Here is a 26,305-nt window from a genome sequence, read left to right as displayed (position 1 = left end):
GTGGCGGAAGTCTTAAGGAAGTGCCTTTGCCTTTGAGCTGAGGAACCCGCAGTGGCATGTAATATTTTGCTCATATCCCTTTAGTCTAGACTAAACCACGTTGCCACATCTACCTTCAAGGTATGGTATCCAAACTGTCATCATGGATTTGGCTAAAAGTTGAGAAGATCTGTTATTAAAAAAAGAAGAAGGGGGAGAGGTTCCAAGGACAACTAATGGTCTTTGCACTAGGCCAGTATTCACAGTTAACAAATAATCATATTTAACAGGAAAGTAATAATCATTTTTACCAAGTGAAAAAGTGTCTTTGGATATGGCAATAAAATACAACTATGTCCTGATTTTTGGTTTTAGATGGCCAGTAACCCATGTTCCAGGTAGCATTCTATACCAGTCTTGAATGCCAACAGGAAATCACTGGACAGCAGACCCTTCCAAGATCATAACTGGGCTGTTGGAGTAACTTGGAAAAGAAGAAAAAAGAACTGAAACCATGGCAAAAGTAAATAGAGCTCGGTCTACCTCCCCACCGGATGGAGGATGGGGTTGGATGATTGTGGCTGGCTGTTTCCTTGTTACCATCTGCACCCGGGCAGTAACCAGGTAGGTGGGACTTTCTTCTCGATTTATTATCAGATGACCTGGCTTGTCTTTTTTTCTAAGTCGGCTTCGTTCTAGTTCTGAACCTGTCATTGTGAAAATATATGTGTAAATATATGTTTTGTGCATGTGTGTGTGTTTCCTTTGACTGATCGGATATCTTTTTCTTTGCAAGGAATGTGATTTCCTGACACTTAAAAGTCCTGGGTAGTGGTCTCCTATAATCTCTGCCACATAAACCTGGAGGGTTAGGACATTTTTCAGCTAAATATTATGGCTCTGCCAGACATTTATTTTCATAAGCAGCTCTTCCCACGAAGGACAAATATATAAGCTCAAAATAGTCCTTGAAAACATCTCGGCTCACCAGAATACTGAGCCGTTGGAAGCTTAAAGCCTAGAGTTTAAATTCTTTTGCTTCATTTTGCACTTGGCTGTGGTAGTGGAGGCTGATTTCTAGGTTGAAGGACAGAAAGAGCATAAATACAGGGATTCTCTCATCTCATTTGGTCATGTTTCCTCTTTTCCTTTTACCCAAGGGCATAGCCTTGACTATACTTAAGTTAAACGTGTGTACACTGAGGTTCATTCATCTCATTTACATTTGGAATAAAGCCACACTTGAAATCTGCATGTGCTCGCTCTCTCCTCTAGAGGTGCCTTCATTCAAATTGAACTCTGTTGCTCTTCTCTGGCAACACTCCCTTGGCAGCCAAAGAAACTGATTTGCACTACATATCTTCACTTGATAGCATCATCAATAAAAGCATCGGGCTTCCCTGGTGGCGTAGTGGTTGAGAGTCCACCAGCCGATGCAGGGGACGCGGGTTCGTGCCCCGGTCCGGGAAGATCCCACATGCCGCGGAGCGGCTGGGCCCGTGAGCCATGGCCGCTGAGCCTGCGCGTCCGGAGCCTGTGCTCCACGACGGGAGAGGCCACAACAGTTGAGAGGCCCGAGTACCACAAAAATAAAAAATAAAAATAAATAAAAGCATCAATGTACCCCCCATAACAAATAGATAATGCAGGAAAGAAGCAGGATGTTTGTTTTTGCTACAATAAGGATTCGTTGATTATGTGTCAAAATAAACTGTAGATTTGTTTAAAATAATATGATGGTTGAGTCTGATTTTTCTCCCGTCTGGATTATGGATCTTATGTTCTGGGAGTGAGGAGGTCATAGAGTTAAAAGGCATCTCTTTCATCTTTGTTCTTACATGTGGACGCTTTCATCATTCCCATGAGAGGAAAGTTCTGGAAGTGAGCTTAGTGCTTCTATAAGAAGGGCAGCTGGGAACCAGAAAAGAGGATTGTGGCTGGCAGCAAAGGCCTGTTTTCAGAGGTTCCTGGGAGAGGCTGAGAGGAGGATACCTGAGCACAATAGGCTCAGAGGAGAAAAGGGTGACACACCAGGAAGCAACCAAGAGAACTGGAGACAGAGACGAGGAAAGCAGCCTGCACGGTGACTTGTCAGTTCAGAGGATCAGTGCCTATTGGGCAGTTAATTCTTTTTCCAGTTTTATGGAGAACTAATTGACATTCATCGCTATATAATTTTAAGGCATACAGCATGATTTTTTTTATTGAAGTATAGTTGATTTACAGTGTTGTGTTAGTTTCTGGTGTACAGCAAAGTGATTCAATTTTTTTATATGTGTGTGTGTGTATATATATATATATATATATATATATATATATATAACTGAATATATATATTCTTTTCCATTATGGTTTATTACAGAATATTGAATTTAGTTCCATGTGCTATACATTAGGACCTTGTTGTCTATCTATTTTATATATAATAGTTTGTAAGCATGATGATTTGATTTACATATACTATAGGTTCAGCTAACATCCGTCTTCTCATATAACTACAATAAAAAGGAAAGAAAAGAAAAAAGATAAAAACTTTTCTCTTCACGATGAGAACTCCTAGGATTTATTCTCTTAACAACTTTCCTATATATCATACATCATTGTTAGCTGTAGTCATCATATTGTTCATGACATCCCTAGTACTTATTTATCTTATAACTGGAAGTTTGTATTTTTTGACCACCTTCCTCCAATTCCCTTTCCCTCCCCACCCCCCGCCTTGGTAACCATAAGTCTGATCTCTTTTTATATGCGCTTGGTTGTTGCTTTAGATTCCACATATATTTAAGATTATACAGTATTTGTCTTTCTCTCTCTAACTTATTTCACTTAGCAGAATGCCTTCAAAGTCTGTTCATATTGTTGCAAATGGTAGGATTTCCTCGTTTTTTTTCTGGCTGAATAATATTCCATTGTATATACATACCACACCTTCTTTATCCATTCATCCATCCATGTCTTGGCTATTAAAAATCATGCTGCTATGAGCATGGGGGTGCAGATATCTTTTCTAGCTAGTGCTTTCATTGTCTTTGGATCTATTCCCAACAGTGGAATTTCTGGATCACATGGTAGTTCTATTTTTATCCCTACTGTTTTCTATGGTGGCTGTACCAATTTACAATCTCATCAACAGTGCACAAGGGTTCCCTTTTCTCTGCATCCATACCAGCATTTGTTATCTTTTTGATGATGATTATTTTAACACGTGTGAGGTAATAGCTCATTGTGGTTTTAACTTGCATTTCCCTAACAACTAGTGATGTTGAGCATCTTTTCATGTACCTGTTGGTCTTTAGTATATCTTCTTTGAAGAAATGTCTATTTAGGTCCTTTGCTCATTTTTTAAATTGGGTTATTTGTTTTTTTACTATTGAGTTGTGTGCAATCTTTGTATGTTTGGGATTTTAACCCTTTATCAGATACGTGGTTTGCAAATATTTTTTCCCATGCTTTTCACTTTGTTGATGGTTTCTTTTGCTGTGCAGAGCTTTTTAGTTTGATGTAGTCCTGCTTGTTTATTTTTTATTTTGTCACTTGTGTTTTAGGTGACATATCCAAAAAATCATTACCAAGACCCATGTTGAGGAACTTTATTCCTATGTTTTCTTCTAGTAGTTTCATAGTTTTGGGTCTTATATTTAATCCTTAAATCCATTTCAAGGTAATTTTTGTGAGTGGTCTAAAATATGGGTCTAGTTTTATTCTTTTACATGTGAATATCCAATTATCTCAGCACTATTTACTGAAGAGACTGTCTTTTCTCCATTGAATATTCTTGGCTCCCTTTTCAAACATTAGTTGATGCTTAGGTTTATTTCTGGGTTCTCAGTTCTGTTCCACTGGTTTATGTGTCTGTTTTTATGCCAGTACCAAACTGTTTTGATGAGTACAGCTTTATATTATAGTTAGAAATCAGGAAGTGTGATACCTCTTTCTTAGGATTTCTTTGGCTATCTAGGGTCATTTGTGGTTCCATATAAATTTTAAGAGTGTTTTATCTACGTCTGTAAAAAATGCCATTGGATTCTTGATAGGAATTGCATTGAATATATAGATGGCTTTTGATAGTGTTGACATTTTAATAATGTTAATTCTTCCAGTCTACAAACATGGGATATCTTTCCACTTATTTGTGTCTTCTTCAGTTTCTTTCACTGATGTCTTGTAGTTTTCAGCATAGAGATCTTTCATGCCCTTAGTTAAACTTACTGTATTTGAGGCTATTGTAAATGGGATCAATTTCTTTATTTCTTTTTTGGAAATTTTATTGTTAGTGTATACAAACACTACTGATTTTTGTATGTTAGTTTTATATCTGGCAACTTACTGAGTTCATTGATTAGATCTAAGAGCCTTTTGGTTGTGTCTTTAGGATTTTCTATATATAAAATCATATCATCTGCAAATAGAGACAATTTTACTTCTTCCTTTCCAATTCTAATACCTTTTATTAATTTTTCTTGCCTGATTGCCGAGGTTAGGACTTCTAGGACTATGTTGAATAGGAGTGATGAGAGTGGCCACCCTTGTCTTGTTCCTCATTTTAGAAGAAAGCTTTCAGCCTTTTACCATTGAGCATGATATTAGCTGTGGGCTTGTGACTTATAGCTTTATTATGCTGAGATATGTTCCTTCCATGCCCAATTTGTTAAGAGTTTTTATCATAAATGGATGTTGGATTTTGTCAAATGCTTTTTCTGTGTCTATTGAGATGATCATACAATTCATTTCTTTCATTCTATTAATATGATGTGTCACATTGATTGATTTGTGTATGTTGAACCATCCTTGCATCCCAGGAATAAATTCCACTTGAACCTGGTGAATGATCCTCTTAATATGCTGCCAATTCAGTTTGCTAGTATTTTATTCAGAATTTTTGCATCTATACTCATCAGGAATATTGGCCTGTAGTTTTCTTTTCTAGTAATGTTCTTTTCTGGTTTTGGTATTAGGATAATGCTAGTCTCATAAAATGAGTTTGGGAGTGTTCCTTTCTCTTTGATTTAAATAATATGCTTAAAGGTTAAACCATACATCTGGAAGGTAAAAATTCAAACAATACAGAAACATATAAGGTAAAGCCTTTTTCTCCTCATTTCCTGAATCCCTGTTTCACTGCCTAAAGTTAATCTCATAAATAGTTTCTTGAGATCTGTCCAGAAAATTTTTTAAAAACCTTATGTCCATATATAAAGCATGTTCTTTTCATTTACACCAATGGGATCATATTATACACACTGTTTTGAACTTTTTTTTGCTTAATAATATCTTTTGGAAATATTTCCATATCAGCACATATGGCTCTACCTCACTGAAAGGTAGGCGCTTAAAATTTCACCATATGGATGTTTCCATAATTTATTTAAAACATTTTTATTGATGGACATTTATATTGCTTGCTGGTTTTTGCTTTACAGACAATGCTACCATTTATAATCCAGGGCATTTAAAAATCATATTTCACTCTTACCTTGTAACTGATGATGCTTCCTTACACATAAAATTTATATAAGCTTAAAGTTGTGCAGGCTATTAAAGTAGTCATTCTTATTTATTTACTCCCTCTGTTCGTTAATGTGCATTGCTTACATATTTTTTCTTCCAGACATCTTGTTACCAAACACAATATCTATGTTAAGAATCATATTTCAGGACTTTCCTGGTGGCACAGTGGTTAAGAATCCACATGCCAGTGCAAGGGATATGGGTTCGAGCCCTGGTCCGGGATGATCCCACATGCCGCGGAGCCACTAAGCCCATGCGCCACAACTAGTGAGCCTTTGCTCTAGAGCCCATGAGCCACAACTACTGAGCCCACATGCCACAACTACTGAAGCCCGTGCACCTAGAGCCCGTGCTCCACAACAAGAGAAGCCACTGCAATGAGAAGCCCGCGCACCACAATGAAGAGTAGCCCCTGCTCACTGCAACTAGAGAAAGCATACACGCAGCAACGAAGACCCAACACAGCCAAAAATAAAAAAATAAATAAATTTATATATTAAAAAAAGAAGCATGTGTATGTGGTTATTAAATTTTACCTCTGACAAGCCTACTCACATGTGTGGGCAAGAATCTCAGGTGTTACTTCTGAATTTTACATACCTACAGTTTGATATGACTATTCAAATCAGTTGGAAAAAACCCATCAAACAGAAAACAAAATAACAGAACAGGTTAAAAAAAAGTCACCAGAAATAAACATAGTCCCACAAATATTAAACCCCCCAAAACAATTTAGTGGAGAGAAGAGATTATGATTTACAACACCAAAATATCTTATTATCGTTTGGGGTGCTTTCCTCTTAGTTGTCCTATGTTCTTCCACATTTCCAACTTCTGCATCTCTCTTTTACTAATTCTTTCTCTCAGCTTATAAGCTCAGATTCTTCACACCTCTACTGTACCATATCTAGCCACGTGCTCCTACATAGATGCCATCTGTTCTTCCTTTCTCATTCACGTTCTTGAAGTTGCTACTCAACCATTTCACTTCTTTATCTTCCAGTGACTTCTCTAGCAACTCTCAGCCTGCCTTCCCTCCTAATTTCCTTCCTTTCGTACCTTGAACCTTGAAAAATGTTTAATGAGCACCGCATACATGGAAGCTATGGTACTAGATATTTGGGATTCAATGCAAGATAAGACAGACATGGTCTTTGCTGTCACAGAGCAAGAGTCTAGTGGAAAATACAAACAAATGCAAAGAACATTGCCACACAGTGTGGTAAGGGTCCAGCATGTAGTGGAAATACTTAAGAAAGGTATCAAGCCCAGACTCAGGTAGTCAAGGAAGCCTTCCTGGAGGAGTTGACTATTATCTTGAGACTAAAAGAATGAGGGAGGCTTGCACCAGATGGGAAGAAAGGAGAGATGCTAAGAAGGACCAACTTATGCAGGGTCTCATAAGTCATGTTAAAAAGTTTGAAGTGAGCTTCCCTGGTGGCGCAGTGATTGAGAGTTTGCCTGCCGATGCAGGGGACACGGGTTCGTGCCCCGGTCCGGGAAGATCCCACATGCTGTGGAGCAGCTGGGCCCGTGAGCCATGGCCGCTGGGCCTGCGCGTCTGGAGCCTGTGCTCCGCAACGGGAAAAAAAAAAGTTTGAAGCATCAGGATCTGATTTGTGTTCTAGTGAGGAGGACACTTGGACCATGGAGTGTAGAATATACTGAAGGCAGCCAAGTGTGAATTCAGGAAAATCAGTTAGGAGGGTTTTGGCTGCAGTCCAGGAGAGAAGTGTTGTCATGAATGATAAATGATAAAGGCAGTGGAGCTCCGTGGCAGCGTTTGAAAGATATGTATAAGGTAGGATAGCAGAATTTGATGGTTGATTAGATCAGTGGTCCTAAACAGGCTGACTTTGCTCTCCGGGGGCACCTTTGGCAGCGTCTGGAGACATTCTGAGCAGGGGCCAGTGATGCTGCTTAACATCCTGCAACGCACAGGACAGCCCCCAGGACAAAGAATTATCAGGTCCGAAATGTCAATAGTGCTTCGACTGAGAAACCCTGGGCTAAGGATAACTTAACTATTTTGATACTGAGGCTATATCCAAGAAATCATTATTCACTTAAATCGAAGGCCTAGACTTTTTGTACTAGTCTAGCAATCTTTAGGATGTTAAGAAACATCGTAGAGTTTCCTGTTATTGTTGTACCGAATTAAAACTAGTCTAAGTCTGTTGCAGTTAGCTCATGCTTTAGAAAAAGTTCTGCAATATTTTAATTAAAGTTAAATTTATACACTCAGCCGGGTAGTTTATGTTATCGTTCTCTGCATTTTCGTTGTGACTATGTTTCAGTACTCCAAACTCTGATATAATTATTAACCTAGCATCGGATCTACTATAGCACGTTGTCTGGTTTCTTAAATCAGTGAAAGGGGAAGGACAACTTTTGATGTCCCTTTGATAGATATCATCCCATACAGTGCTCAGTGTGGAGGACAAGAACGGGACTCTGGTGAATACAGAGGTGTGCCATCTGGAGGGTCTCAGCTGCAGGGTGAACATCAGCTGTCAGTGTCCGCAGGGTCCCCCTCACCTGCGCAGAGCTGCCTCTCGCGAGAGCTCGCCCCTCCAGCGGTGCCCATATCCAATGATTGACGGAGGGAGGTGCGTAAAGGCCCGCCCATTTCCCTGGGGATTGGCTGAGGCCTGTCAGGCCTATATCTGTTTGCCCAGCTCACTCTGCCTAATCCTGCCCACGAGGGTTGATCCCTCTCTGTACTCTGCACATCAAACTCCATCCCAGTACCTTCTGGGACTTAGAATTTAGCACCCTATACCAGGGGTCTCCAACCCCCGGGCTGCGGACACGAGCCCGCGGTCTGTTAGGAACAGGGCCGCACAGCACGAGGTGAGCAGGGCGAGAGTGAGCGAAGCTTCATCGGCCGCTCCCCATCGCCCGCATTGCCTCCTGAGCCATCCCCCACCTCACGCCACCCCGCCCCGCTTCGTGGAAAAATTGTCTTCACGAAACCGGTCCCCGGTCCCTGGTGCCGAGAAGGTTGGTGATCGCTGCCCTATACCGTCCCTTTTCTCTTTCCTATCACCAGGACTAGCAACATTATTACAGGGCCTGGTGCAAGATGAAAATGCAGGACCCCTTGTTCAAAAGGCAGGGAAAAAAGGGCCGGTAAACGTACTAAAATGGGAAGCTTTTCCTTTTTTCAGCGGTCTCGGTTTTTCACGGTGTTTTAAATTTACTATTTAGTGTTGTTCTGAGTAAAGAAAATGGAAATGTTAAATTAGTAGCACAAATCTGCCATTCATCTTTATATTACCGGTAGCCCTACCTTTTACTTTCCTTCTGTGTCATCATTTTAAGCATTAAGTGATCAGCTAATCCAGAGAAGCAACACGAGTAAGAAAGGATCTGATAGGAATACTCGGCCCTTTGTCTTTCTTAAAACACCATTGCCTTCTTCTGCATTTGAAGCAAGTTTTGGTTTGAAAGGAAAGCATGGTCTTTCTCTCTCACTCCCCTGTGCACGTGCTCACTCAGTTGTAGGTGTAACACACTTACCTGGTACTCAGTCTGAGTACTGGACTCCCACACAAGAGTCTACTGGAATTCTGTGTCCTGGGGCATCTCTAAGACTATGTGCAAATGGAAACGCACAGAATTGCAGACTGAAGAATCCGTAGCTCTCTGCTCACATGCATGCTTCATTGTCCCATTGGACTTCACTTACAATATGCAAATTCAAAGATAAAATTATTAGGAATTTTAAGACAGTGACAGCTGAGTTGAACCAAGTTTAATGCTTCTGAGTGCCAGATTCTGTGCGACTGTATAGGTTGTATGCCCATGAAGCTGGACCATCATAACACAGCAGTCCTGATTCTCTTCCCCCTTCTTTAACTTTTCCATCACTCACTTTTACATCCAGCAGCAACTGGAGAGGAAAGAGAGAGTAAAATAACAGGTTATTAGGGGCTGCTGAAGCATAATGAGTTGGAATGTGGTCCTATCCAAGGAGACAGATATCCTCCTATCTCATCTCCAAGCTGCAAGGCCTGATTTCTTTCCCTGCTATCACGGAGCTCTAAAAGCTTCCTGTCTTGAATTATCTGTGTGCGGTTCATTCCAAACTATTGCTTCTGGATCACTTATGTCTTGTTTTTCCTAAGTAATTAGCTATTTTTCAGCATAAAAATTTCTCTGTCTCTGTTTCTGTCTCTGTCTCTGTATATACACCCCCATACGTATGTATATACACACACACAGATAAATTTCTGATTGTATAAGAAATCAGGTTCGCTGTAAAATAATTCAAAATGCAGAATAAAGACAAAAAATCATTTATAACCTCACCATGCACATATAATGACCGGATACATTTTGGTTAATATGCTTTCAGTCTTTTTCTAGTTACATGAAGTACATTTTTATAAAAATAAGCCCTTACTATATGAGCTATTTTGTAACTTACTTTTTTACTTAGCATTATATTGTGAATTTATTTCCAAATCAATAAATACAAAGCAAATCATTTTTAATACCTAATAATATTTCATTTTATTGATGTGCTATAAGTTACTTAACCAGTCCCTTACTGACGGACATATATGCTGTTTACAATATTTGGCTATTATAAATAGTTCTCCGGAGTATATCCTTTTATGTGTATCTATTATTATTATCATCACCATCTGTTTATTAACTTTGCTTAAAACCTAGAAGTGAAATTGCTGGGTGATGTATAATACTTTATTGTCAAGTCTTAACTTGTATAACAACCTCTTAGAAGTTTCAGATGTTAGTGAAACAGTATGATGAGTAACAATCCATGTGTCTGACCTGTCATCTTTTCCATAAGACCTTCCCTACAGCAGTGATCTTCGCAACCACTTGGTTTCAGCAGCCACTCTAGTGGGTGAACACTTGTTTCTTTAATTAATTAATTTATTTATTTTTGGCTGCGTTGGGTCTTCGTTGCTGTACACAGGCTTTCTCTAGTTGCGGCGAGCAGGGGCTACTCTTGGTTGCAGTGTGTGGGCTTCTCACTGCGGTGGCTTCTCTTGTTGCAGAGCATGGGCTCTAGGCGTGTGAGATTCAGTAGTTGTGGCACACAGGCTCAGTAGTTGTGGCTCAAGGGCTCTAGAGCACAGGCTCAGTAGTTGTGGCTCACGCGCTTAGTTGCTCCTCAGCGTGTGGGATCTTCCTGGACCAGGGATCAAACCCGTGTCCCGTGCATTGGCAGGTGGATTCTTAACCACTGTGCCACCAGGGAAGTCCTAAACACTTGTTCTTATCCCTTAGAACATCTCAATGGTTAGCTTCTGATTTCCCACTTATTACAGGCCAGCAACGTACCATTGAAAATCAATTAAAACCCCTGGAGACTAGAACAGATGATTGAACCAAAACTTGAAACTCTCAATCAAATACATGTTCATTCTTTTTTTTTTTTTTTTTTTGGTATAAAATGTTTGCACTTTTTTTTTCAGATGTATTTCAATTTTTTTTGTGGACTTCCAGACATACTTCTCTCAGGATTATGCACAGACAGCCTGGATCCATTCCATTGTAGACTGTGTGACCATGCTCTGCGGTGAGTATCTCCAGGGATAGATAACTACTGGCTACCCTTGAACTATACATGACAGTGACCTTCCACTGCCTTTGATGACCAGTTTTTCTGAGTAGAAGGGCTATGATTAAAAATTGGCTAAAACCATCTAAAAAGAAAAGTACGATCCTGCATTTAGCCAAACTCCCCCAGATGTGCTTTTGCAGTTAACATTCTTGGCTGATGTCAGAAGGACCAGGTAGTGAATACAGTCAATTGGACACATACCTATAGAGATAGGGAACTGGGCAATCACAGTACTTGTCCTGATTTTGGACGCAGTTAACCGTACAGTATATGCTTGCTTTCTTCTGAATGCTGTGGTCCCCTCATTCTCCAGTCACATAAACAGCCATTGGAAAGTACCGCGAGCCATTTCAATGTGATCTCCTTAAAAGAGTGCCAACAATGTGTGCATCACGTCTCAAGTCTTGTTTTCATTCTCATCCCTTCCCAGAGGGTTCAAAATTTGGCTCGTTTTTCATGCATCAATCTTCATTCTTAGGGAAGTATTGTAGAAGGATAGAATGGTGCAATCATGAGATAAGCACATTCACTACGGCTGTAGTTTTCATCAAGAGCCGCACAGGTGCTACGTACGGTGTACAGAGTGTTCTCAAGATTCATGGAATCTCTCATCGATCTAAGGAAAAACTAACCTTGAGAGTTTTCTTTTTAAAACTTTCCAACCAAGTTATTAAATGAGTGCCATAGAAATTTTCTGCAATTGGGTCAAATCAAAATGATCTATTTGCAGACGAGACCCATGTAATCCTTTCATTTAGGTGACTCCTGAGTATTTTAGAAAACTGTTATCTCTTCAGGCCATGTCTTAATGGCAAAAGAGAAATACTATATTATTTGGTATCATAAATAATGTCATCTATGCCATTCTAGGTACTGATGCATATTTATTTTTAGAAAAATGTACATAATCAGGAATTGGTTGATTTGTGCTGAAATGTATTTCCTTGGTTGGGAGGAATTTGAGTGCAATTCTAGGTTTCATGAGATGGCTAAGTAGACGCTACTGATAACGCAGGAAGGTCATAAGGGATCAAGAAATCATATCTTCAGGTTTTATTTCTAGCCTGTCTTTTTTATTTTAACCAGTAAGATGATCACCTGGTTTTCAGGGTCAGATGATTAGGCACAGCCTTTGTGTGAGCATGCCAAGACAGCCGTGTTTATCTTTCATGGAGGATACAGGTGATTCATTTCTCTCACTGATATCTTTTGGAGAATATTTATAATCCCTCAAAGAGGAATAAATGGCCTTCAGTGACCACAGTGGTCACAATGACCATGTGAGGCATTGAGCTAAGAGCGGGGTCATGTTAGATGCAGAATATTTAAATTCTGCAGAATCACATCTGGGACACCCATTGGGGTCATATCTGTCCTATGACGAACAGGGAAGTGAACATTTTTCATTGAGTTTAGTATACATTTTGTCACTTTCCAATAGCCATAGCAGCATCAGTCTGAAGAATTAGATATATTTTCAGGAGATTTGCTCATTCCTATTCTCCGGAGGTTATATATGCAGCCAGCCACTATTCTAACTAGATGGGATATTAAGCTGATGACTGATTCTATCGTGTACATTTGTGTCACACCCAATTTTAACCTGATCGATATCAAAATTATACTCCACAGATACCTAGAGAATTGGCTCTTCTGATCTTGTTACTAGGAGTACTGGTGTCAGCATGAATTATTCTTCAGAAAGAAATTCACATACATTCCTCACCCATCATCTCTGCCATCAGTCTGAGAGACCCAAGGAGCCAGAATAACAGGGTGAAATAACCCTGCACTCGGTGTAAGGTTCCCTGAACTGTATAGTTCTTGGTGATCTTGGGTATGTCATATTCCCCTAAGCTTCAATTTCTGTTTGGCCTCTTCCAGCTTTAATTATTAGTCTATAAGCCTGGAAGTTGGCACAATTCTGACACATTGTTAAACCACAAATAGAGTGAGGCCAACCAAAATGTATCATCTCATTTCCTAGATTTTCTGGGCTTTGATTTCTCATCCACAGAGTTTCCAAAAGCCTGGAAACAGTGCCAGATTGTGAAATTTGTCTATGATCTCTCTGCCTGGCCTTTTCCTGCATAACACTGCTGGCCATGCCGTGTTGCCCACTTTCCTTTTCTACCGTTTACCTGTCATAATTATTGTTAATTGTGTATGATCAACACTATATGAAACATACAAGGCACATCGCTGTGCAGGTGACATGTAGTTTAAAGGAGCTGATTCACTGTTTAAAAAATACCACATAATCCTGGGATTATGGCTGTCATAGAATGGAGATGTGGAATGAGCCGTCAAACGCCAGTCAGGAGATGTGATCCTAATTCCAGCTTTGCTACTTATTCTCTGTGGGACCATGGACAAGTCACTTCCTCTCTCCTTGGTTTCCGAATCTGTAGAATGAGTGGGGTGGGCTCGAGGCTTTGAAGATGGGTCGTTCTCTGCTCTGCCAACGCAGCGCCCACAGCCTTTCCACAGTGCCCTCAAGGCCTTTGTGTTGAACCTATTTATTATTGTTTTTGAAGCTCCACTTGGGAGTGTTGTCAGTAACCATTTTTCCTGTCAAGTGGGAATCATGCTGGGTGGCTTGCTTGCATCTACTGGTCTCATCCTGGGCTCATTTGCCACCAGTCTGAAGCATCTCTACCTCACTCTGGGAGTTCTTACAGGTAAGGGCACTTCGTACCACCCTTCTCACCCCACCCTATCCAGGGGTTTTCAAGCCCACCAACAGATCAGTAATTAATAAAATATTCATTTTGTAAGATGCATAATTTATCTTAATGTCTGCCTACCTAGCAGTTAACCAAAAGGGCTAGAAATGCAATGGACTGTCGTACTGTAGTGAAAATGTGTCACCACTTTAATTCAGCCACTTGACAACAGTGACTGCTGGCTTTCCCTTGGGCAGCCGTGTATGGCTGAGATTCTCCACTCAGAAGCAATGTGACATTAGCCAGAGCAACATAAATTTTCGGCAATGATCATTCTCCCAACATCTTTTCCAAGACATTGAAATACTGTCTGTGGTTGACCTGAGTTGCCCCTACTTTATAGTGAGTACCATTGTCCAATAAATGGGGTTTTACCATTTTAAAAAGAAAGCCCCTGTGAATATTCTTACATTGCACATTTTCTTTCGATGTTATGGAAGTATCTTTAGAAAAATGAAGCCCATAGAAAGAGAAGCAACTGATGTGCATTCCATAAATCACACTTACAGGGACTGCATAGGATCAAGGTGGGCTTGGTTGGTGGGACTAGAGTAGCAGTTTTCTGCCCCATCACTTAGAGGGGAGGGTAACACTAACTCTTGTCTGGGCCACAGGGGTAGCATGATCAGGCCAATAAAGGATATAATCTCGTAGTAAGGTTATAAATCTAGCTCTGTCAGCTAAAAAAGGTATCTGTCCCCGGTCATCCAAAGGGCCTGACTGCTAGGGTGTCCCATCATCCCAGTTTACCAGGAACTATCCTGGTCTTGGTGCTGAAAGCCTCACATCTGGGAAACCCCTCAGTGCAGGCAAATTGGGATCATTGCTCACTCTGCTCTGCAGATGGGAACAGGAGCTGAAGGTAGTTCTCCTTTTCCTTCCTTGACATTTAAATTCCAGGTTTAAAGCCCTTCAAGTTTTCTTGACTTAAAAGGAATAGAAATGGAAAATCTTGAAGAGGCGTTCTGCTGACTTTAAGGGATATTTTCAGGTGGCTACGTGTACATGCTACGTTCGTGTATAAAATTGGCACAATGTTTCCCAATATGTGAGATTACTCTGGAGCTTTCACGGGGTCACAAATGCTATTTAGACCCAAATTCCAGTGTGGTCCAGATTATCAGAGTTGTGTCTTCAGGGGCAGTGAAGAGTTGAAGTAATTCTCTGGATAATTTAAAAATACTTAAATTATCCAGAGATAGTTTAAAAATACTTAAATTATCCAGAGATAATTTAATTTATTAAAATTAATTTTAATTTATTAAAAAAGAAGTGGTGGGGAGAATAAATTTCTTAGGTCAGTGTTATCCTGATTTTCTAGTTAATTCAAATTGAGCTTGTATAATAGTTTTTAAGTTCTTCATTTTATTTTGCTTAAGTCATATTCCCTTAAGGCTTTTCTTCCCAAGAAGAAAGTCATATATATGCTATACTTTGCAAATTGTGGATGACTGGTGAGGGGAGACTCATTTTCAGCTTGGTGTAGAAAGCAGTTTTAAAAGGGCTTATTTGATTCAGATTCTCTTTATTCCAAATAGTATGATTCTGAGAAATGTTCTTTCCCTGGCTGTTCATGCCGTGCCACCAGCACTCATAGAGTTCTCTTTATCCCCAGGTCTTGGATTTGCACTTTGTTACTCTCCAGCTATTGCCATGGTTGGAAAGTATTTCAGCAGACGGAAAGCCCTTGCTTATGGGATCTCCATGTCGGGAAGCGGCATTGGCATCTTCATCCTGGCTCCTGTGGTTCAGCTCCTTATTGAACAATTTTCCTGGAGGGGAGCATTACTCATCCTTGGGGGTTTCGTTCTGAATCTCTGTGTTTGCGGCGCCTTGATGCGGCCAATTACTCTTAAAGATGACCAAACAACTTCAGAGCAGAACCATGTCTGTAGAACTGAGACACAAGGCTTTCAGCGGGCGTCTCCCTCTTTGACTTGGACTAAAGAATGGGTGCAGACCTGCCTCTGTGGCTCTTTGCAGCAGGAATACAATTTTTTACTGATGTCAGACTTCGTTGTATTGGCCATCTCTGTTCTATTTATGGCTTATGGCTGCAGCCCTCTCTTTGTATACATGGTGCCTTATGCTCTGAGTATTGGAGTGAGTCACCAGCAAGCTGCTCTTCTCATGTCCATACTTGGGGTGATTGACATTATTGGCAATATCACGTTCGGATGGCTAACTGACAGAAGGTAAATCCATGAAACCGCCATTGGTTCCCCACCAGGGACTTTAAACTTTGAGTTTCCCCTCATCACCTTACCCTCTAGAATACCTAGGTCTGAATAATGTTAACAGGTTTTTGATATCTGAAGGCAACTCTCTTGTTGGTTCTTCTAGTCAGAGGTCAGCAAACTTTTCTGTAAAGGGACAGACATTAAGCAGACAAAGTCACCTTGGCTTTGTGGGTCATATGATTCCAACTCTCCAACTCTGCTGTTGTAACACAAAAGCAGCCATAGACAATATGTGACCAAGAGAGTGGCCATGTTCCAATAAGACTTTATTTAATCTTAAATTAAAATTTTAATTTCTCATACAATTTTTCCCTCACAAAATTTTATTGTTGTTTTGATTTTTTCCAAACATTCAAAATTGGAAAAACCATTCTTAGTTCACAGTCCAAAAAACAAGTAGTGGGCTGGATTTGGCCATAGTTTGCTGACACCTGTTCTAGATTTTTTAGGATGTTGGGTATGTATAAATGGCAGAAGCGAAGTTCTGGTGACAGATTTAATTCCATTCTAAGTCAAATCAGTCCTCCGGTGAGACAACTTCTGTCTGGGCATTGTGGTTTTAGTTTCTTTTGAACCACCCCAGAGAGTGGCTGGCAATAGAGAGAGGAACAGACTCCAGTCCAGGCAGGAGGATCAGGTCAATAATAACACATTATCTGTAGCCACGTATTTATTGATTGATTGATTGATTTTTTAATTTATTTTTATTTTTTTGCGGTACACCGGCCTCTCACTGTTGTGGCCTCTCCCGTTGCGGAGCACAGGCTCTGGATGCGCAAGCTCAGTGGCCATGGTTCACGGGCCCAGCCGCTCCGCGGCATGTGGGATCTTCCCGGACCGGGGCACGAACCCGTGTCCCCTGCATCGGCAGGTGGACTCTCAACCACTGCGCCACCAGGGAAGCCCTGTAGCCATGTATTTACATTTGACAGTGCGAAGAGCAAATAGTTTCATTATGATTTTAGGCTTAGAAACCAAAGTTATAAGAAATCTACTGAGTAGTTTCTTCAGCTAATGCTAATCTGTTTGGATTGAAGAGAGCGAACTACTCATATTCTCCTAAATGATGGAATCTTCACACTTGAGCTATGACCCGGAAGAGCTATCATCCTATGGCTTCTCACACGTTATGTCTTTGGGAACTAATCAGGATCCAACTGCCATTATCCAGTATCATGAATATAATATTTAGTATTAAACCCACATTTTTAATGGTTAATGAGTTGGTGGGAGAGCAAAGGGTAACCATCCTTACAATCAAATAACTCAACAAGAAGCAGCCTGGTATAAGTCTGAGAGAGGGATCTCTAGCCTGAGATATACAAGACCTAAGTTCTTGTGCTGGCTCTGCCCCTTCTTATCCCTGTGACCTAGAGAAAATCACCTAACCCTCAGATCCTCAAGGGTCTTCATCTGTAAAATGGGCCAGTTCAATATTTGCCTATGGACATTATAGCATTTTGTGAGGCTTAAATGAGATTGTGGGCAGAAAAACATTTGTAAAGCATAAATTGCTGGTGCTGATATTATACAGAATCTTTAAAATAATTGGTATCATAGATGGGTTTGGATCTACAAAGGGAAGTGTTCATGGAAGTACCACTGGGGAGGTCTTGAAATACGACTTAGTCCTAATACAAGACCTTCATAATCTCTGGCAAATCACCTTCGTTTCTTCATATTATGGCTTCCTCTTTGTATAACCACTTGGGTTACTGAGCATATATGATGTGCTGGAGACTAACGGATGACACATCTGAAAGCATCTAGAAAATATTAGTCTCCTGACACTCTATGTGTTATTTCACAACTATCCTTGAATAACACTATGAGAAAGACAGCCTCCCCATTTTATAGCTAAAGGAATTGAGGTTAGAGTTAGGCAGTTAGTAGGTGGTAGAATTGGATTCAAACTTCTACCTTTCTAATTTTAGAGCACAGGTTATTTTCTACCATACCATGCTTCCTGGGAAGATACATTCTTGCATTTGCATATACCAAAAGAAAGACAGGAAGACAACATAGAAAACACACAGTGCGGAGGCCATCTCTATAAATAATTGTAGCGCTTACTGCTACCTGGGCATGGCTCTAGAGCTCTTTGTTGGAACCTGTGCATACTGCACTCATTCTTGGTCTTCACCTCCACAGGTGTCTGAAGAATTACCAGTATATTTGCTACCTCTTTGCCATCGGAATGGATGGGCTCTGCTACCTCTGCCTCCCAATGCTTCAAAGTCTCCCCCTGCTCGTGCCTTTCGCTTGTACTTTTGGCTACTTTGATGGTGCCTATGTGACTCTGATCCCAGTAGTGACTGCAGAGATCGTGGGGACCACCTCTTTGTCATCAGCGCTTGGCGTGGTGTACTTCCTCCATGCAGTGCCGTATTTGGTGAGCCCACCCATCGCAGGTAAGTTTGCAGAGAGAACCCTCAGTCACCTCTTCTCTGTCATATTGATGTAAAAACAGTGAACTCACACACACCCATGAGGATTGGAAGTAAGTTGGGAAGCGTGAAAGAGAAAGGGATGCCAGAGCCACCAAAACATCATGGTCTCACCTACATCCTTGTATTATAATCTTCTTCCCACTAACTGGGGGACCTTAGCATACTTGGAAAGAAAAAATCCCAAATTAGGATCTTGATTCCATTCCATACTAATGATAGAAGCAATGGAATGAAGCAGCTGTTCAGACTTATAAATAAGTTGGGCACGTTCAGAGGGAAGGCTGGCAGGAGAACAGGATTCCAGTAGGGGGGGCGGTAGGCGGTGAGGCTGAAATGATGAAGTGCGGGTGTCATAGTGGAATGTCTTGAGTGCCAGCCGAAGGAGTGGGGCCCTATACACTTCAGAGAATATTGCTAGTATTACAGCTTTTGTGCAAAGGGGTAGTATAGTAAAGAGTATATTTTAGAAAACGTGGTCTAGCAATTGATCTGGTAACTTAGGGGAGAAACAGGATTTTATCCTAATAGTTCAAGAGCCATCTGATAAAGGCCTGAACTAGAGCTGCTGCAGCAGAAATGAGAATGAGCTCTGGGGCGAGGGGGAAATTTGGGGGAAAAAAATCAACTGGATTTAGCATGTGGTGATAACAGAGGGAAAGAAGTCCAAGATAACTTAGGAGATAATGGCATAGTTGAAAGAAATAAGGAAGCTGGAGAGAGTAGCTTTGCCAGAAAAATACTAAAAATTTAATGTTTAGACATATTCAGATATCAGAAATACCCAATAAAATGCTCAGTAGTGCTGTTTAAGGATGAAATCTGAGAATTTGAGGGAGGCCAGACTTGGATATACAGATTTGGGATTCAGGATAAAGCATCTAGAATGTTTTGTAAACTGTAAAAATGATATAAAAATTAAAAACATAAATAAGTAATTCAACAACTATTCATTGCATGCATTAAATAATTCAACAAATATTTATTGCATACATTAAACAAGTAATTCAACAAATCTTTCTTGCCTGTGTACACCAGCACTGTGTTTGGCGCTGTCGGTATAGCAGCAAACAGGTCAGAACCCATGCCTTCTTGCTGGGGTGTGTGGTCTAGACCAGTGTCTATCAGAATGAGGTCTTGGGACCACCTGCATCAGAATCCCCTGGGGCCCTTGTTAGAATGCAGACTCCTTGACCCTCCCTCTGTGATCTGGACCTTTGGGGGTGAGTTCCAGGAATCTACACTCTCAGCCAGTTTTCTTGTGATGCTCCTGTACACTAAAGATTGAGAATAATTGGTCCAGATTATTACCTGCCTAAATTAAAAACGAGAGTGAAGAAGTTCTCTGAAGATAGGCAGAAGAGATATGAGTCAAGCATTTGCTTAGAAGGAAGGGAGGGAATTTTTTGAAGAACGCAGGATTTCTGCTTTAGCTGCTATTATGAATACAAAGTTCGGCTTATTTCTAAACTCCAGCAATTGCTAAAGCATCAAACCAAGGGAAACTGACTGCTTGACAGCTGCTGATGAAAGTTCCTCGTCAGTTTAAACTCCATGATAAAGGACTACATGTTTAGTGCTTCATTTTTGGAAAATGCCCCCAAAATGTTCCCACATCCTCCCTCCACAGCCACTTTTTTGTATTTACCAACCTTTAGGGACAGTGTAACTCTGTTAAAAAGTCATAGGACATAAATTGGGATTCCTGGATCCTTTTTTCAAACCATGGCCTTCATTTGGCAAATCAGACATTATACTCATTGCCAGGTACTAGAGGATTAGCATGTGAGTTCCTATTTAATACTTCTCGTATTTAATTACTTTTAAGATAACTCTCTACTCAATCTCTTCTGTTTTCTGCTACAAAAATGTACAAGCAAATCACATGATAACTAAAATATTTGAGAGTAGTTTGGATTGCAGGAAACTTAGGGCTTCTTACAATTTTTGCATGCCTCTTTAGACTAATCGTTTTGAAGTAGGTGAGAGGAGAAATCATACACGTCTCTGGTGGATTTTCTTGGCATATAAGTAAAGTTTGGAGGAATTTTAAAAAACCTTTTTAGAATTTGAAAAAGAATAGACACGTGTATATGTATAACTGAATCACTTTGCTGTACACCTGAAACTAACACAACATTGTTAATCAACCATACTCCAATATAAAATAAAAATTTTTTAAACTTTTTTAATCACAAAATAATTTCCTGCCAAGGTCTAATTTTACCCCACTGAGTCTCTGATTATTGTGACCTATATTTTGCATATCATATACTCTGGTTCTCCTCAAAATTTAGAGCCGGAAGAGATATTGTGGTTAATTTGTTGCAAGAAGAGATAAAGAAAATTTATCTTTTCTTTAAAGATAAAGAAAAAAAGAGATAAAAAAAATTCCGTGATTACAGAATTCTGCTTTCTGAAGTTTGCATTTTAAACTGTAAGATGGTCCAACGTTCTAATTTTCAAACTGGATGGGGTACGATGACTGGATCCAACAGAAAATTTGGATTCTGCTTTATCTAGAAGCGTGTTCTATTACTCAGGATAGTCAGTATATGGCTGCTGGGAATACTACTACTAGCATTCTGTACAATTACATTCTCTTAATACCCTAGATAAAGAAAGAATCCCATCATCAGTAATTTGAATGATGCTGTTTTTATCTTTTTTACCGTATTTCATGGGATTAATAATAATAACTAATATTTATTGTGTCAATACTAAGAGTGTGACACTTCCAAGCACTTTACATAATAACAACAACCCATTTTAGAAGTTTCCCTAGAAAATAGAATGCATTTTTCAGTTGCTGCACAATACTTTTAGGACATCTGCTTTTTATGTCAAAATAATAGCAGCGTTGCTAGCCATCTATTGTTATTATCCTGACAAATTATTAGATTTGAAAATGGGTAAATAATTGAATTTTCAACTCAATATCATTTTTCTGTTGCTTGTTACAGGATGGCTCGTAGACACGACTGGCAGCTACACTGCAGCGTTTCTTCTCTGTGGGTTTTCAATGATATTTAGTTCTGTGTTGCTTGGCTTTGCTAGACTTGTAAAGAAGATGAGAAAAACCCAGCTGCAGTTCCTTGCCAAAGAGTCAGATCCCAAGCTGCAGCTATGGACCAATGGATCGGTGGCTTATTCTGTAGCAAGAGAATTAGATCAGAAAGATGGGGAGTCTGTGGCTATAGCAATGCTTGGTTCCAACCCCGCATGATCAATGGCCTTGAGCCTGAATCTTCAGGGCTGAAAGAGGTGGGACCACTGTATTGTACATGTTTCTGAAGGATTTTATTTTGGCAGAAGTATTGCCTTCTAAGGAAATTTATCGTTTTATTAATATGTTTGTAATGGAAAAATAGCAAATAACAAAGCAAGCTGGACTGGCTCAGAGTATCCCCTTTTGGGATTTGTACTCATAATTGAACTCGCATCTTTTGGGCAGTGAGCATCACACTATGGAGAATGTTAGGACCTAGCTGATATAATTCACTGTAAATAGAGGTAATTTCAAGGCACGACCAAAGCAGATGACACTGGACGCAGCTTTGTTTCAAATTCTCTGCCCTTCCATCTTCCCTCCTCAGTTAGAAGGTAAACAGAAACATTGACATGTAGGTTTCTTTATGCTGTTCAGAGAAGGGGGTCCTGTATTAATCATTGCCTTTTGAAGAACCTAAAGTACTCTTCAACAACCTGTTTCAAATGCTAATGAGAAACTCCACTAGGAAGAAGGTTTGTCATCCTCACCTTCCACCACCACTGAAAGCTCTTTTCCTAAAACGAGGCACTTAACCTCCAACCAGACGCTCACCTCTGTTGCTATCACATATAATATTTGCTCTAAATTGAGTAGAACATACCAAGACACATGGGCGATTTCTAAATCTTACCAGAAATGTTAACTCTAATGCTTCCCTTTTTTTTTCCTTTAGAAATAAAGCATTTATTTAAACTGTAGACAATTCCTGTTAGGAATGGAAAAATGTTGGCAGCATTCCAACTGGGCAGGAATTGAATTCTTGAATCAGCAGGTCTCTGGTGAAAGTTTTCTTTTCAGATCAGATATTTAGGTTCATTACCCAAAACAGGACTTGGGAATTTGGCCTGAAAAATATTATTCTAGAGATACTCTGAAGCTGAGATTCCTTTCTCCCTGTGTTAATTTTTGTTCCAATGTCCACTGCTCTTCATCTCTTTATAGATAATCATTAGTGGACCTTTTCAGCTGAATGAGAAGACTTCAGGGGTTAACCTCAGCATCACAGCCCTCCCACAAATTGTAGCTTTGGTCAGGGGAGAGGGAGGACAAAGTTAAGAAGGCTAGTGGTGTGTTGTTTTACAGTTTATAATCACATACCTTAACTCATTGGATTATAGTTTGCTCATTCCCAAGTACCCTACTTTCCTGTGGTGTGGGATAAAGTCTTCAGATTGAAGAGGGAGGGCATAGGGAGAGAAGAGAAAGGCCAGATCCCCCAGCCTGTCTCCGACCATTTTAAGTCCTCTGAATTATAATCCTGAATCCCAAATCATGTTGCACTTGTAACACAGGGGCAAGTTATACAATTGAAAGGGGATTTTAATTATTCAAAAATTTAAAATCTGAACCTCAGGGAACTATTTTGACCCTGAAGGCCATTCAATCCACTGTCCCCCAACAGATCTCACAAATGCCTTGCCAGGGGTGCTGAGAGAAAAAACACAGCCATGAGGAAGATCCAGGGTTGACTAAGCACATTCAGCAAGAGTCTTTGCCTATAACTGGATTTTAAATATATATATATAAAATTATATATTAGTACACTGCTTTCCGAATGAAATGCTGACTTGATTTGATGGCAGAAAACTAATATCTCATAGGTGTTTTCCAAAGAGAAAACAGGAATGTTTCCTGTTATCTTTATACTTAGTTTGAGAATTTAGTTGTGAAACACTTCCTTTGTCATTTGCAATTTTAAAACAATATTTGGAAAATATCTGTAAACAGTCAAAGTTAAAATGAAGTTTTATGTGTTTGGAATAGCACTTTACACTAAATGTCATTTCTTGAATCTTCAAGCCTAAAGATTTTTTGAAATATAAAGAGTTATAAATATTCTTATACATATTTTTTCCTAGTGATGATCACAGTAAAATTTTGTTTATCTGGTTCTGTGATGTAATTTCTCTAAAGCATTATAAGTACTCATGAAAAATGAGCATAGAGATCAGAGCTTTTAAAAATTTGTATAAAATATTTGTGATATTCTGCCTTTATACATGCATACATTTGTATTTTACTTTTCTTTTTGGAGTGGCATTTTTAGGAAACCAGTAAGGAAAATGTAGATCTTAGAGGTTACCATTGTCATCGACACAAAATTTTACTGTTATGTTCCATTTGTCTATACTGTTTATTTCAAAATGGAGTAATTCATGGGAATGATGTGTTTGTTTTGTGGAATCAAGAACAAAATTGTGGTGGGATGATTTTACATCTTAAATATTTCTTTATATCACTGCAAGTTCTACTTTGAAATTGAATGAGTAGAAGAGCAAACGAAATGTCTAACTTCTGTAGATACACTGTACCATTTGGCCTTTTGTTCAGATTGTGATTTCGCTAACAGATTGGCTATTGATGATAATATTTTCTTATTTCAAAAGCATAATAAAATGAGTTGATAGTCATGTTTGGAAAAACATTTTTCCCCTGCACAAAGTGTTTGGATTGTATTGTGAGTGGCTCTGTCTGGATTATGCCAGGATGTAACTGGCATATAAAGATGTGGTAAGCGATCAAATAATTTACAAAAAGCAGAACCATTTATTGAGAACTTCCAATGTGTTAGCTACCGTGTTAAGCACTTCCTATGCATTGTCTTATTTAATCCCCGTAACAGTCTGTATTATCACCATTTAATAGACATGGAAACTGAGGCATTAGGTCCCACGTCTTCTGACTCTGCAGTCACTGCACTCTAGTGCCTGTAGTGAATTCCTGTAAAACTAGGAAGCCGTCTGATGCTGGAGTCTGCCTCCCTCCCTTTGCACCTGCTCAGATCTTCTCATGTGGGTTCAAGAAACCATTTGGAAATAAGCCCTTCCTTGGGCAGATGAAATCCTCTGGGTTATGCTGCAGTCTTCCAATCAGTATAGATGGGAGGATCCTGGATTGGAAATTTCCAAGAATCTTTCCAAGAGTCTGGTTCTATCAAGACCACTACTTCCAGGCTAAGTGGCTTAATTTGCTGTCTATTGATCCAGGCTCCTCTTTGGGAGTATTTGTCGGGGCGGGGGGTGGGGGGATGGGAGGATGTGGAGAAGGCTGGGCAGCACGCTTTGTCCCACCTTCCGCATTACCAAAGTCACGCTTTCTCAGTCAAGAGGTGAGTTCTTTCTGAAGTGCCTATACCATTGCCCAGTGATGATGAAGATGGTAATATCTATTTGGCACTCATCTTCCTGGTCCCAATAGGTCTAATTTGGAAATTGTTTATTGAAATGAAATAGTGTGAATTCAAGGTAGATATGAGTTTTTCTTCTCATGCTTCAAAGTTTGTCTTTTTTTTTTAAACTCCACTGAACCATACATTTTTATACATGTTGCCAGAGCAGCTACCAGTAAGAGATGACTTGGATTTTGTCCCATTAGCACAGAGAAATATTTGGTGGGAGGATTGGGAAAAATATTAAATAATGATAAAAAGATTGATGTTTAAAACATTTTATTATGAAAATTTCCAAACATATACAAAACCAGAAAGAAAAGTACAATGAACTTGATGTACCCATCCCCCAGCATTTATCTACCCCTTTCCCTACACCCCTGATGAAGCTGTTTGAAATATGTTGACAGAACAAGGAATAATTAACTTGGCAAGAACATGCTAGCGGAGGGTATGGGTGGTCAGTATCACCTATTCAAGAGCCACATCATTACCTACAAAGCTGATGGGGACCCCTTGCTTGCCGCAGTCTTCCTTTGGGCGTCTGAATTGCAGGCTAAAACTCTTCCTGCTTCGTTCCCAGCCCCGATGTGGTCTATCTACCTGAAGCTTAAGGAGGTGTCAAATAAGTGAAAAGTGCTTCTGAATTCTGGGAGAGACTGATCACTATTACTTGCATTATTCCTCGTAATTATTTAAGTGTCAGAGCCCTCTTTGAGGGGTCCAGGACCTAGGATTGGTCTAAAATTAAATACAAAGCACTTTTTTTTTTTTTTTTTTGCGGGGGTACGCGGGCCTCTCACTGTTATGGCCTCTCCCGTTGCGGAGCACAGGCTCCGGACGCGCAGGCTCAGCGGCCATGGCTCACGGGCCCAGCCGCTCCGCGGCATGTGGAATCCTCCCAGACCGGGGCACTTACCACTGAGTCCAGTGCCTAATTCATAGTCACTCAATAAACACTTGGTGAATGAGTGAAAACAATAAGTGAGCAAATGAAAAAAAGAACGAAGGAAGAAACGGCTAAAGAGCATTATAATGCAGCAAGGGTAGGGCTGACTGAAGGTCAGGTTTGCTTGAAGTAGCTCTTGCACCCAGAATGCATAGAAAATGTTAGATGTTCCCAATTCAGTGGCCCTAAATAGGACACCTGGTAAGAAGTGTCACGTCAATAGCAGGAGCTCCAGAGCACTGAGTATCATGGGGCAGGTTTGGGAAAGGGAATAAAGGTGGCAAAGAGAAGAGTTGGTAGAAATATATTAATTAAAACTTTAGATTAAGGCCTGAATGTAAAAATGATACAGCTGTGTTGAACCCAGACAGACGTAATTAAATAGCTCTGTTGTGATCAAATTGAGTGGGAGGC

The 26,305-nt window shown here is 40.0% G+C and overlaps 1 protein-coding gene across 1 annotated transcript; it reads left to right on the top strand.

Moving 5' to 3' along the window:
• Window positions 1-358: 358 nt before the first annotated feature.
• On the top strand, window positions 359-23,207 carry SLC16A12 (solute carrier family 16 member 12). Its single transcript, XM_027111992.1, has 5 exons — window positions 359-603; window positions 10,941-11,044; window positions 15,431-16,010; window positions 18,207-18,466; window positions 21,466-23,207. Exons 1-5 carry the CDS (start codon window positions 494-496, stop codon window positions 21,726-21,728), a joined length of 1,317 nt encoding a protein of 438 aa, XP_026967793.1. The 5' UTR covers window positions 359-493; the 3' UTR covers window positions 21,729-23,207.
• Window positions 23,208-26,305: the final 3,098 nt, after the last annotated feature.

Source organism: Aethalodelphis obliquidens, unplaced genomic scaffold (genome assembly GCF_003676395.1).
Source record: "Aethalodelphis obliquidens isolate GAN/ISIS:26980383/991018 unplaced genomic scaffold, ASM367639v1 scaffold11, whole genome shotgun sequence".
In the NCBI taxonomy this organism is placed as follows: domain Eukaryota; kingdom Metazoa; phylum Chordata; class Mammalia; order Artiodactyla; family Delphinidae; genus Aethalodelphis; species Aethalodelphis obliquidens.
This window is presented reverse-complemented; position numbering and strand designations above follow the sequence as displayed.